This window comes from Macrobrachium rosenbergii, chromosome 5 (genome assembly GCF_040412425.1).
Source record: "Macrobrachium rosenbergii isolate ZJJX-2024 chromosome 5, ASM4041242v1, whole genome shotgun sequence".
Lineage (NCBI taxonomy): Eukaryota > Metazoa > Arthropoda > Malacostraca > Decapoda > Palaemonidae > Macrobrachium > Macrobrachium rosenbergii.
In genome coordinates, this window is record NC_089745.1 from 39442625 (window position 1) to 39457865 (window position 15241).

The 15241-nt window shown below is 36.1% G+C and overlaps 1 protein-coding gene across 1 annotated transcript in view; it reads left to right on the forward strand.

The window, feature by feature from the left end:
- The window catches only part of LOC136838687 (uncharacterized), a 359996-nt gene that overhangs the window by 305718 nt on the left and 39037 nt on the right, over nucleotides 1-15241 (forward strand). The window contains 7 exon segments of the mRNA XM_067104090.1: nucleotides 1373-1586; nucleotides 8345-8461; nucleotides 10695-10831; nucleotides 11483-11626; nucleotides 12046-12269; nucleotides 14207-14308; nucleotides 14940-15068. Coding sequence (XP_066960191.1) covers nucleotides 1373-1586; nucleotides 8345-8461; nucleotides 10695-10831; nucleotides 11483-11626; nucleotides 12046-12269; nucleotides 14207-14308; nucleotides 14940-15068 — 1067 coding nt within the window.

Consider the following 15241-nt stretch of genomic DNA (forward strand, 5'->3'; position numbering starts at 1 on the left):
TTTGTTGTTTGAAAAGTCGCCTAGTGCGTAACCTAAGGACTATGCACTGGCACGCAGTCAAGAAGAGTAAAAAAGAAAAGAAGCGAGAGAGAGAGAGAGAGAGAGAGAGAGAGAGAGAGAGAGAGAGAGAGAGAGAGAGAGAATATTTACTCTGACTGGTGAAGATTTCCGTTTCGTCAGAAAAGCAAGATGGGTGAAAATAATTGAGAGAGAGAGAGAGAGAGAGAGAGAGAGAGATATAGAGAGATATATATATATATATATATATATATTTATATATATATATAAATGGTAAAGAAGATTTCCGTTGCTTTCAGTAAAAAGCAAGATGGTCAGAAAAAGAAAGATGAGAGAGAGAGAGAGAGAGATTTACCCTTTAATCTGTGAACAAGAACAAAAAAATCGTTGCGCAAGTTAAATGGCCGAGATTGGAAACTGGAGGAAACTTAATATTTACAAGATCTACGTAATGTCGACCTTACGCATTTTAAATGCATATTCTTTGAGCTGAAGATTATCTGTGATATTACACTTAAGTTTGTGGGTTATGCTTTGTCACCTGTTCCTGAGAAGGACACTAGTAGTTCGTATTGTAAAGAAATATATTTTCAATAGTTTACCATAATTATTATATTATATTATCAGTGTACACATAGTATAAAAAATTACGTATATGTGAGGGAGGATCGGGAGGACAGTTTTGACCGTATGCCCTATCCTCAAAAACTCTGACAGTCAGATGAAAAGCGTTGAGACTGTTAATGCATATTGAACGCAAGAATGACATAGGTATTGACTCTAACCTAAGAATAGATATTTAGAAATATGAATGATAATGTTTTGAGTTCCAGGATTGTTGCAGTTTCAATAGGCAGTCAGTTGGATGAACTGATATTAACGTAATTTGTAATAAAAATCCACAATTATATGGTAAATTGTATTGCTATGTAAACGATAAAAGCAGACTTTCAAACAACTGAACGGTGTTCCTCATCGGTGTTTACGTAATACTGAAAAATTGCTATGAGACAAAATTCTTTAGTTTTTACAAGGTGACTGTCGTTGGGAATTTCACAGTTCTTCGTAAGGTCTCTCTCTCTCTCCTCTGAAGTCAAGGTCCCTTCGAATGAGGTCTCTGTCTCTTTCTCTCTCCCTAAAGCCCGGGACCCTCAAGTGAGCTTTCTGGCTCTCTGTCTCTCTCTAAGTCCGGGTCCCCTCGAGTGAGGTTTCTCTCTCTCTCTGTAAAGCCCAGGTCCCTTCAAGTTAGCTCCCTGGTTCTCTGCCTCTAAAGTCCGGATCCCCTCGAGTGAGGTCTCCTCTCTAAAGTCTGGTTCCTCTCAAGTAATCCTGCCTCTTTCCACAATCATTTCAGAAGTGAAGACCAGACGCCTCTACGTGAACGAGAAGGAAGAAGTCCTGACGATGCTGTCGTCGAGCAGAGTTCCCCAGCAGCTCATGACGCGGATAGTGGCCATCTTCTTGAAAGACTGGCTGGGCTACGTGAACCTGACCATCACGACGGTACCGAACACGTTCCATCCGAGCACCGTCGTCGACGCCATGACGGCTCCCGAGGGACACAACGCGTAAGCACACCTCGACAATCAGTTTGTAGTGTTTCTCTCTGCACTGTTTTTTGGTAATGTTTCTCTATTTTTTGGTATTTATTTTTTTCCATTTCGTGGTGATGTAGTAGTAGTAGTAGTAGTAGTAGTTGTTGTTGTTGTTGTTGTTGTTGGGAAGTTTTTCTTCTTCCATGCTATTCACGAAGTAGTGGTCTCCTTTGGCAGTGTGTATGTTGATGGTATAGAGCTTTTTTATGTGTTGTATTCATAAATTGGCTGAGCTTTTTTGTTCAGTTGTAACGTTTGTCAGTTTGCAGTAACCAGTAATATAACATTGCTTATATAGACGAGGTATGCACATATATACTGTACTGAAATGCATAAATATGTACATACGAATTGCATAAATATTTACATTCGTAATACATGTACATGCATACAAGTACTTATTCGTCATATTTTATGCATAATATGGTGTGTGTATGTGTGCGTTTGATCGTGTGTCTGTGCAGTTTTATATCTTTTGCAATTAACCCTTTCATTGAACTGTACTGACCTGTAGTTACTAAGTAATCCGTGGTGCCTAATTGTTTCAGATTTTCCTTCATGTTTTGAAAATAGAATAATTTATTTTCCAACATTTTTCATCAACTTTCTCAAGAAGAGAGGGATTATTAAAAGTAGGTTGGGTTATTATGTTTTTGAATAATGTTTTTCATAAAATCATTTTTATGTTTTGTACTTTCTCGGCAGAGAATTACTTAGGTTGAGTAAAGCATGTTATCTAACTGTGTCATCAGTTATTATTACCAAAGTTACTTTTTTTCACCAAGTGTATTATTTCTCTGCATTGAGATTAGGAACAGAAAACCCCAGATTATAAGCATTGTTTGCGCTTGATTTTGGACGTGGGAATTAGTAATTTATTAGCAGCAGTTAAGAAGTTATTTTGCAATAATTCTGCATGCCTTGCTATGACATGTTTGTTGATGTACATCCACTCTTATTTTTGCTTATGCCATTTGTTTGTTTTGCATTGCATTTGTCCCTTTTGCATATTATCAGTAGTTCTTTGCTGTGTCTTAGCTCAATCTTTGGATGGTGATGTGACCTGCACGTAGAAATAATCTGCTTGTTTATGGAAGCATGCAGTAGAGTATATGTGTCCTTGTCCGGTAAGCCGCATTTGCTTCGTTTGAACTGCATGAACGGTTGTGTAGATGGTTCGAAGAGATGACGTCACGTTCGCATGAAGTTGTACCAAGTACCAACTCATTTCGCCGGTTTTTTATCGGAAGGATATTGCCAGTCAGTTTCTGTGGTTACTCTCGTAGAACAGAAAGTCTTAACGTGAAGAGAATATTTGTCCATGCTCGGAGGAATTGCTTAGAAAGGCGGAAAGAACGAAAAAAGAGAAACTCGAATGTTTGAGGGAGTGAGAGACCACCTCTCAAATGCGCATGCCCGTAGAAACCGTTTTAGCGGTTCTGTCTTCCCTCTGCGTGACGCAGTATATTATTGACTACCGCAAAAAAGAGAAATTTAATAAAAATGCTAACACTTTTCTAAAACTGTTGATCAAATTGAAAAATATATCATCGTGAAAATGAGAAAAGACAGTTATGTAGTCCCTCAGTGGAACAGTACGTAGGCCTATATTATTGACTGCCGTAAATAAGACAGATTTAATCAATATGCATACGCTTTTCTAAAACTGTTGATCAGATTGAAAAATATATCATTGTAAAAATGAGAAAAAACGAACCTGACCAATGAAATAGATTTATTCTAGCACATACGTTCGTTTTCTATGCCATTTACAAGTTGGTCTTGAGAATGCTGTCAAGGAGCGTCATTCTTCTGTTCTCGATACAAATAGGCTGATGACTAGTGACAATATCATCATCGTAATGAATATGTTTTAAGGTAATTTTGAGGCTCATGTCCGTGCCAAATTTCCGCAGAAACTTAAAAAAAAAATCCATTTACAAATTGGAGTTGTGGCGGGAATAACGCGTCCGTTCTCTAACAAGACGTATACGTTTGGGAACTGAGTTTCAGTGTGGGGTTGTCCAGATACGCGCTTGTTTTATGCGTCATATACGCCGTGAACTCCAGGGATGATTTATCAAAGATCCAGACTGTTCAGGAACAACTGTATAGAGGAAAAGGGCACTTTCAGGGAAAATAAATTGGGGTATTATTTCGAATGATACGAACCGCCCCCAGGTACGAGTTTGATGTGCTCGTACTTTTGACTGGCGGGGAAATAAACCTCCCGCACTTTGCGCATGCAGTGCAGCTGTCATTAATACGTCGCCGTCTCGATTTTAAAATGAATCCGTTAGCGTTAGTAAAATTATTAAATTTGTTCATTTCCTTCCATATTTAGCGTTTTAATCTAAGCTCTTTGCTTGTGAGGAATAGTAAAATTTGCGTGTGCAGTTGCTACACGATTTTTCGAGAACGGAAAGTTGCACAGGGTCATAAATATGAGGGTGAAACACTCTTTGACAGAAGGCGTTTTTTATGTATTTTTTTTAGTTTGCCTAAATGCTTGGGGAAGGAATTAACGTGTATCCTTATGGAAGTAATAAAGAAATAATGTTTTCCATGAAATGAGCAACAAAGAATTAACGTTTCCTATGACATAGCAATAAAGAATTAAAGTTCTCCCGAAATAAGCAAGAAGATATCGCATCGACGTAAGCAGTAAGAATTCAACGTTTCCCCTGACAGACGCAGTAAATGAATTAACATTTCCTTTGAAATAAACAATGAGTACGCGTTTCTGCTGACATCAGCGATAAGTAATAAACATTACCTTTGAAATAATGAGTAAACGTTTCAGCTGACACCAGCGATAAGGAATTAACATTCCATTTGAAATAATGATTAAACGTTTCTGCTGACATCAGCGATAAGTAATTGACATTCCCTTTGAAGTAAACAGTGAGTTGAACGTTTCTGCTGGCATCAGCAATAAGTAATTAACATTCCCTTTGAAATAAACAATGGGTAAAAGTTTCTGCTGACGTCAGCGTTGAGTAATTAACATTCCCTTTGAACTATACAGTAAGGAGTTAAACGTTTTTGCTGACATCAGCAGTGGGTAATTAACATTCACTTTGAAATAAATAATAAGGCGTTAAATGTTTCTGCCGACACCAGCAATAAGTAATTAACAATCCCTTTTAAATAAGCAGTAAGGTTTCAATGTTTCCCCTGACAGACGCAATAAGTAATTAACATTCCCTTTGAAATAAACAATGACTTAAACGTTTCTCCTGACATCAGCGATAAGTAATTAACAATCCGTACGAAATAAACCAGGAGTTAAACGTGTCTGCTGACAACAGCGATAGGTAATTAACAATCCCCCTTGAAATGAATAATGAGTAAAAGCTTCTGCTGACATCAACAATAAGTAATTAGTAATTAACAATGCCTTTGAAATAAACAACAAAGAGTAAACGTTTCTGCTGACATCAGCATCAGCAATAAGTAATTAACAATCCCTGTGAAATAAACAATAAGGAGTAAACGTTTCTGCTGACAGCAGCGGGAAGTAATTAATATTCCCTTTGAAATAAACGAAAAGGAGTAAGCGTTTCTGCTGACTTAAACAACAAGTAATTAACGTTTTCAAGGCAGAAGCAACAAGGAATTAGCTTTTCTTCTGATGCAGGGAAAACCCGCTGAAGTTTGAGAGCAATTTGGCAACTTATACTGCAGAGGGGCCTTAGTCAAGCCACTGGGTTTTTGATCGAAGCAGACCAGACTTAGATAGTTAATGTCACTTTATTATTATTAATATTATTATTATTTTACATTTTTTACGAACATCGCCGTATTCAGATCGGGACAGCTTGCGTAATTAACATAACGCCTAAATAAGCGTTAGCTTTTTATTTTTGATGAAACCAATTTGTGCTTTGGCGATAACGTCTAGAAGTTCAAACTGCCATTTTAGAATTTAGGTTGCTAAGTTATATTTGGTCAGTTTTATTTAACTTTACTTGACATTCAGAGTACGCTCTCAGAGAGGTTTTAAATTGAAGCCCTGAATTTTTTTTTTCTTAACCGCCGTGAAAATGGGAATTGGGTAATAATTAAGATAATATGTATCAAAAGAAAAAAAACGGACCCTAGAGAATGCAAAGCAAATATCTAGGCGTTTTTTCCTATCAGGAACCTCTAAAGTCCATATAGTATTATTAACCATAACCCTAAGTAACACAGTAGCTTCTTCATGAATAATCCCAGGTGCCATACGCTCCCTTTTCGCGGGGGCGGGCCGGGGCGGGTCACAAAAGTTTAAATGTTTTTGTGCGCGTCATCATTTACGAATTGGTACAATGCTCGATATACTGTATGTGTTACTTGATAAATTTGAAAGTTGATTCCAGATAAGGGTGCTGTGTTTGGAATATATTTTTCCTTATTCTCAGAATTTGAGGGAAGGTCGGAGAATTTGAGTCTTTTCATAAGTTATATTAGTGGAAACCCTATAATATATATATATATATATATATATATATATATATATATATATATATATATATATATTTAATATAATTATGTATGAACTTTCAGAATACATGGCATATGATATTGTGTGCAGATGAAATTGCCTGGATTTTCACAGTAACCTTCCATACGAGAACAATGTTCTGTAAAGGGACGTATTAAGAAAATAACAATAACACGAAGAAAAAATGGTAAAAATCTAGCAACTTATAGTCCTAATGTTTGAAAATAGACCTCTAATAAGGTCGATAAATTTTGTACCTGTATGGACAGCAGACAACACCGCTGTTAGAAGAGGTTTCTGTGACCCTTAATATTCTTTTCAACTGGTATTTGGCACTCAGGTTTGGTTCCAACAATTTTTTGCGTAGTACTACCGTACGAGCACCTCTATATCAATAACTGGGTTCTTATCTTCCCTGTTCGAGGTTTATATACGCCGGTTATGTTATGTGTTACTTGTAGGCCCATATATATCTATGTATTGCTCTTTCTGGCGAGAGAGTACCGTTTACTTATTTCATGTAAATTTGGCAACGAAAGACCGAAGCATTTGAAAACGACTTCAGTTTTGTCTAGTGCATTCATGCAGTCGAACTTACCATACACACACACACACACATACAGTTTGTGTGTGTGTGTGCATGTAAAGTCGTCGACAAAAGCTGTGATGACATTCTTGGGGTTTGGGTGAATGAACCTTTCAGCAAACAGACCAGTGGCACTCCTGAACCCGGTCAGCAAACAGTTCAATTGTGTCCATAACACTTAAGAAAACGAAGTGCCCGAGTTCTCGATTTGCTTGGTGTGGTGGATTGTGAACCAGTTTGTGAACTGGGAATATGCATGTATAGAGCCGCGTAAACCACGGGTTGTAGATATTCGGGTTGTAGTTATAATAAGTTATGATATATTATCGAAAGACGTTATCAGTGTCGTAACTGATCATTTATAGGAATTGGACGTAGATCGAGTTAAATTGATTTGTTAAGAGCTACCATTGCGTAAATGAAATTCTCAGTGCATATTCTTGTCAAAATCGTGTTTGCCAGTCGTATGAGCATGATTAAAAAAAAGTATCAGAAATTGATGATGAGATCCCTGAAAGCATTTGAGAATCCAAAAAATGCAATATGACTATGTTCAAGCGCATAAAAGCTGTCATGCCGGTTCTTCTTGCATTGTGGAATTCTTCTTCTTCTTTTTATGGCCGTCAGGGGGCACTCATAGGATTGAGCCTTGATATATATTTAAAACAAAAATGGGAAAGAACCTTACTATAAACCTTTCGCTAGGACTATTGCTTAGTAAAGAGAAGAGGATGTGATCTTGCGAAAGGGAACTTATTATTGTTATTATCTCCCTCCTTCCCGTTACCATGATGGCTCTATAACAACAGCTCGGAAGTTGTGCCGGATATGAAGATTTATACATTCCAGTCCGTCATCGCTTTCATCACGGGACAGTCCATGGCGTCAAAGTAAGTGCTGAGACGTCGTGATTTCGTCATTTCTTCATATAGCTGTCAAAAGCAAGGTCTAGAGAATGCTCTTAGACCTTGCTCAAAAGCACCAAGACCGCCTAGAGAGATTCTCTCTCGGTGGTCTTGAAAGCACTCGGGGGAGTGGTGTTTCCTTGGGTAGGCTAGCGGTGGGGGCGGGGGTGTGCTCTTGAAGACAGTGCGCATGCGTGAAGTATAACTATCTATCTAACTGTCTCTTTATATATATATATATATATATATATATATATATATATATATATATATATATATATATCCTAACAGAATGAAATATCATTTAACTATGACCGATTTCAAAATGGCGAGGCTATCCTAGGCCTACAGTCCGCCGACAGTAACTGAAGTTACAACTGTTTGCTAGTAGAAATATATAGATGTATTTTCCTCTATTCTTACAGTAAATGTGCGTTCTCATCTCCTTTATCCCTCTAATAACAACTTTATACTTTGTGGCATGTCCTTCTCTCTCTCTCTCTCATGTATCTTTTCCGTTAACGGGTAAGTATCCGGTACGCAATTCACATAATCATTTCATTTGGTAAATAACGATGTTTTCTACATCTAGTGCTTCTTAGGAGCAGTTTTTATAGAAAATTATGTTACAAAATTCAAAACTGAATCTCATTTTCTTTCTGATAGTAAAAACATGTATATAAAGCTGTAGGCCTATCATAAATTGTTGGTCGATATTTTCACTGTAACTTCAGCCACTGTTTCGTACTTGCAGCAACACCAACAGTGCCTCGGAGCAGGTGGTCATTCCCAAAGCAATGGCGAACCTGGAAGTGTGGATACCTCCAGGTTACAACTTGGACCCCTTAACGTCTGATTTTGAAACCAGCAGGTAGGACCTTTTCGACATTTTTTTAATGTCAAATTTCTGCTTGATATATCGTAAATTCTCTTTCCATGTTATCTGTAATCATTTATATTTAGAAATACTATCTGAATACCGTATCAGCCCCGAAGAATGACTTGTCTAGTTATCAATAGGGTGGAAAAGGTATGTGTATAATATCACAGCCAGTGCCATTCATTTTAGAGGTCTTTTCATCATACGCATACCGCGTCTGGGTTGCTTTTGTTGTGCTGTACTGGTAAGTTTTTTGTATAGTAAAGTGGTTCTCTTTTGTGTCCACCTGGAAAACATGGGTGGGGGTGGGTTACCCTAGGCCTTCGTCTGTCAGTCCATCACACCTGGGTAAAACATAGGCTCTTCAAATATACTCAGAGTATATTTGCAGGACTTTGGGTAAAACGTGAAACTCTACCGCGGCCTACGCATCCTTCTAGGTTCGGTAACTTCCAGTTTACGTGCAAAATAGACGCCGTGTTCAGTACCAGTACCTTGGGGACGAACGTAAAACAAAAACAAAAAAAACAATGACGGTAAATATCATAAACATAGACAAAAAAAAAGGGTCACATTTATGTTTGTGGGTGATTTCAGCACTCGTTATTCTAAGAGCTCATTTTTCATTTGAATATGGTTGTAAGGAAAATATTTATTCTGTCACAAATCAGGTAATTGTTTTGACCTAGAACACACTGATTCCCTTGTTGTTTTAACTACTAACCAGCATTGTGAGCCCTTCAGTTGAAATCTAGTTATGCTTCGGTTGCCGTAATAATTAAGATTAAACAGGCTATTCTTGATGTGTAATGTTTTTTGTAAGAGGCCTATAAAATCTCAAGCAGACTGGAATGGAATTTTGTAATATATTTCACTTGTTAATCTATAATAATAAATCCTAGTGGATCTTGATTGTCCTTTCCCGGGTGACAGTAGGGGAGACATGACACAGCCACCCACCCCATGCAAACCAGTTTGTCTGTCTTGGGTGGGGGCAGGGCAGGGTAGGGGGAATGGGAGGAATAGGGGTGACATCCACCCTCCTCCTGCAAATCTGTTTGTCTGCCCCAGGTCGGGGCGGGATAGGTAGGAGATCGGGAGGGTAGGGGAGACAGCAGTGCTGGGTTCCAGCGCATGTGGTGCACACCAACAAGCTTATAAGTTAAACAAGTTTTATGAGCCTTATTGAATGGTTAGCATTTTGGTCCCACGAATCAAGGCTTATACAGTGCTTGAACTCAATAGCTATTTTTCCCAGGTTAGCTAGAAGTGGTACATTTTACGCATGATTATTTTTTACAGACTTAAACAGATGGAACTTGGTGGAGCAATGTAGAGAGTATTAATGAATTGTTAACTATTTGCAAAGTCGTCGTTGTCAACTATTATGATGACCACAGAAATGAAGCATCTAATATTCCTATGGTCACATTACTCTGCATATTAAGTACACATGATAACTACAGTACTGTACATACAACTCTAAATTAGAATACTAGGTGCCACTCTTGATCACAAATTCCCTTTTGAATATTCTGCTATTTTGAAATATATTTTCCCAAGTATATGTAGTCCTCAGCCTCTGACTTGTATTTCTGGCACCATTGTTCAATTAGCTCTTGTGCAATGCTGATGAAGTTTTTCATTATTCTGATTATCCTTTGCAGTGGGTATTTGTAAGAACTAGATATGGAGATACTTCCAAGTCCTACCTTTCCTTTGTGATGATCAGTACCTCACAGTTTTCTAGGGATTTTTAAAATTAGTTATGAGCAAATTATCGAATGATTTTTTCCAAGTATCATGTTGCTTAGGAAATTCAAGCTGGCATCAAATGCTTTTTTCATTTTCTTTTTGGTTCAGCAGACTAACATGAGTCTCACTTCATAGTTTATTTGTTTTAAACTAAAATTTGTGTAAATTTTTTTAATATTGCATTCGTTATTCTTGTATTCCGTTTTCCATGCTATGTTGTTCTCCCTCACTAGTGGGTCCTGTGGGGGGGGGGTTGACCTGGGCACATCCCCACCTGATAAAAAATATTGAAGATTTGAAAATAATGATAAAAAATATTGAAGATTTAGATAATAAGAAATAATATATATATATATGTGTGTGTGTATAAAATAAATATAAAAATGGAAAAAAATTTCCGAAAAATCGATTAAAGAAATATAATAATTACAAGAGTACAGTAATGTACATCTGCATTGTATTTTTTCAGCTATCTTGGATCAGGTGGAAGATTCGGATGGTTTATGCCAGAGACTATCCATCTGGATACTTCAATATTAGATCACTGGAGAGCTTTTGTCACGCCAGACTCCCCAGTTCTACACCTGTTTTCTAGAACAGCTGAAGGTAATTTGCACATTTTGTTCGATTTCAAGTGAGCATTCTGCAGTATAATCACATGACCTAAAAGATAAGAGCCAAACTCTTCTTGTAACCAAATAATGATTTTGAAGAAAGTATAGCATGTAGGATATCATAATATTGCTTTTATGAAGATAATCTTGTCGGAAAGTACCAATTGCATCATATGATATTTGAATTTGTTATACAACTTTAGAAAAATATAGTACTCACCTTATTTATGAATAAGGTATGGGGATTTAATGCTATTTGTTGGTCAGCTATTTTTATATGTATTCTGTATATGGCGAATTGCTTACCCAGGAATTAATGGAAAAACTTTTGCATTCAAAATGGAAATTTTTTCAGTTTTTCTGTTCAGAAGGATTTATGTTCTTGCTATATAGCAACTAGCCTAATAGTAATGTAGAATGCTTAATGAAGGCTATGCTCATGTAGAGAACTCTTTTTACAATAATTTCCACCACAGCATTGTAAATAAATTGTAGGTACTGGTAATCAGAATGTGTCAATATTTCAAATATGAAAATATTATACTGTATAATGATTATAACTGGTGTGTAAGTATATTCCCTAAAGAGGGTTTCAGAGTCATAATATCCATTTACCTCAGTGTATTGTTTTAACTTTTCCCAGAACTGAGTGCCATGTCTGATATGATGAAAAACACACTGACTGGCGACTATTATTGTAGAGAAGAATATGGGTGTAAGGACGGCATGTATACTCCAAAAAAATGCGAGAATGCTGTGTGTGCCGTACTGTTTGCATCTTATGCAGGTAAATATAATGGTTTAACCTTTACATTGGTCCAATAAAATTGATTAGTGAATGGTTCCTTATATTTCTGAATAATTTGTACCTACATAACTGGTTTTATGTATATTTTAAAATGTATTTCACTGTTCAAGAAAGTACAGATGGCATCTCAACTTCACTGATAAATTTCTGAAAAGGTGTTATTCTTTTTTCAGTTATATTATCAATATATTACCATACAACAGGGTATTTCTGAATAATTTGCACCTACATAAATGGTTTTATTTATATTTTCAAATTGATTTTACTGTTCAGGAAAGTAAAGATTGCCTCTAAACTGCACTGATAATTTTGTGAAAAAGATTGTGCTATTTTTTCAGTTATATTATCAATGTATTAACATAAAACAGTGATCCATTTACTTTTATTCATGATTCCAGATATGAATATAACGGACTTTTTGCGGCGCCAGTTGAGAACCATGGATGCCTACGTGAAAGTGGTGTGGCTGGGGCCAAATTTGAATCACGACTTCATAAGAAAGAACACTAATCTCAAGAGGCCCAATCGATCCGTACTAATTTTCCACTGGTGGCCGTCTGTCCTCCTGCAGCCATTCAACTTCTCATCTGTTGGATTTGCACCCTGTATTGACAGCTCATATGTAAGTTCAGTAACAGTGAAAGAGGTTTCAAGAGGCTTCCCATTTCTCCATACATTAGCATGATTGCTTTGACATTAAAACCAGTTTGTATGTGAAGTGACAGTATAGTAATGTGTTTCAAAGAAGTGTCACTTGATTGACATGTATTTTGTTTTTCCCATGGAAAAATAATGTTACATATCAGTTTAATGTTGCAGAAATCTGTGCAGTATATTTATTCAGTTCCTCGCTGGACGAGTCGGTAGAGTTCTCAGCTAGCACTCTGCTAGGCCCGAGTTTGAGTCTCTGGCCGGCCAATGAAGAATTAGAGGAATTTATTTCTGGTGATAGAAATTCATTTCTCTGTATAATGTGGTTCGGATTCCACAATAAGCTGAAGGTCCCATTGCTAGGTAACCAATTGGTTCTTAGCACGTAAAATAAGTCTAATCTTTCGGGCCAGCCCTAGGAGAGCTGTTAATCAGCTCAGTGGTCTGGTTAAACTAAGGTATACGTAACTTAACTTTGTGCAGTATATTTGAAAAATACTGTATACTTGATCTAATTGTTTGAAGATTAATTTGTCATTGAAATTATTGTTACCATAATCCTAACTGTGTAAAAGAGCACAATGAAATCTGTTGTGTACAAAACCAGGTTGTATTTCAATTGTAAACTAAGCACATGAATTTCTTACATCAGTATTTGTTTATTTTTGTATTAGATGGTGAGCGAAGAAATTATAGGAACTCTGTTGTAGTACTGTATTTTTTTAACAAATATAAACTTCTTGGAATAATGAAGAGGAACAACTTTTGCAGGTCATGAATATAAGGGTGAAATAATGTGACATGATATTGAAGTATGTTTGGCGAATGAGGGTTGCCATGCATTATAACTAAATTTAATGCCCTATTTACAAAGTTCAAAATTTGTGGGGATCTAGAAGTTGAGTGAAAATTATTTACATTATTTCTTGCCTGTGCATTAGATATTGAACACACTTTTTCCATTGATTGATTTTGGTATATACTATATTAATTCCTTTGTTTGATTTTGGCATTAATTAAAAAATTGGCATTAGCGGAAAATCTGTGAAATCTAGGGTTGCTGATTTTTCCTTTCAGTGTTAGCATGCAAAGAGTATTGAGGTTTGGAAATCAGTGCAAAATCTGTACTTATATAGAGCTAAAAATGGCAAAAGTATGAAGGAATATATGAACTCTTCTTCTCTTGGGAAGTATGAGATAGCAGTAGTTCTGTGGGAACTCAGGAAAAGTCAAAGAGTCTTAGAGAACCATCTACTGTATTGTGATAAGTTCTTTCATGTAGTTATCATTCATGGTGGTTCATTTAAATTGAAATAATTGGACTGGTTTGGAATTTTTTGTTGCTTTGTACTGTGAGTAGAGGAAAACGAAATTGAAAAGTTATTGTAGCTTTTACTTATAATTTGTTTGATGGTTGTAACTGAAAAGAATTTGGTATCATAATGTGAGAATTACTGGTGTTATGAATTTTGAAAAGAATTAAAATATATTGCACTATCTGCTTCCATCCTGATGTGAGTGATGATTAAATTAAGGCCAGTTTCAAATCCACATACAGTACTGTTTGCATTATTATTGTGCAGTAATTCATTTTTTATATTAACATTATTATTACTTGTTTATGGAGCTTATGGAAAATATGCAACACTACGTAATAATTTTCTAGTTTAGTATTTCTTTTGATTTTGAGGGAGATCAACTTCAGCTATTTGAAGGGTTTACTTGCTCCTTCATTTATAAGAATATTTTTATAAACTTTTCCAGCAGAATTTTGTCTTTTCCATGCAGAGATTTTTGCAATCTTGCAGCAATTTCTGTACATTTACTGCACCCACTTTTGCCTGGTTTATGAGCACCTTCCTGCTAGTTCTTGCCTTGTATGACTAACAGTATGATTATTTTTTGCAGAAATCAGATGGACAATGGCCTTACCAGTGTAAATATGAGATGCATCGTTTCCATAAATTTGTTTGGAAAAAATTGAAAAGATATGCGCGTTTTGCATATGATGTAAGTATATATATCGTATGGGATTTTTCGTTTATTCTCATCACGTTTTTATCTTAGTACTGGTTAATTTATATTTGTTCTGTGTGTATCTGATAAGTATAAATGACATCAAAGGAAAGATTGCTCTGTTATATCACTTAGTGTAAGTTTTATGCAATATAGACTGCTGTGATATGATATACATGATGTGATAGTGAGTGAAAGGAAGAACAGAAGGGAAGTCAAAAGAATAAAAGCACAGAAATTGAACTGTTCAAAAGTCAAGAAGAACCCTAGAGAAAGTGTCAACAATCATAGCATCAAAGATTTATGTGGATTAGAAACATAGAGAAAGGGATGCTTAGTAGTAGGATCAAGATGTATGAAGGGCAGTTGAAGAGGAGACTGTCTTCAATAACTCTGGTTATGGAACTGTATAAACTACACTTTCTCTCTTTATAGTACAAAATTCAAGCCACTGAAGACACTTTTACTTTCTTTTTAGTATAGCATTTGGCAGCAAAGTGCCTGACCATCAACTGTTATATCTATTGGTATATTTTTTGCATAAGTGCCATAACAAAGGGATTGAATGTTAATTTTCTCATAAGACCACGTTAACTAGTTTCTTATTGTTTCTTATTTATTTCAGGCCCTTCATAAGGTTCAAATAAATCATACAGAGTTCATGCAACTCATGAAAAACTACAATGATGTACGTGGCCCCAAGACTGAGTCTACCTTAAATGAAGTAGCTTGCCAGTGGATAAAAAAGAACCAGGTATGTGTTAGATTCTAAGTCTATATGATTTTTTCCCTTTAAGAATAGGTTTCCCTTACTCCTTAGGCTTGTTAGGAACATTGAATGAGAAAATTTTATGTTAGTAATATATATCAAATATACTTAACTTGTTTACACTTACAGTGCAGGTGGAGAAATTGTAAAAATGCACA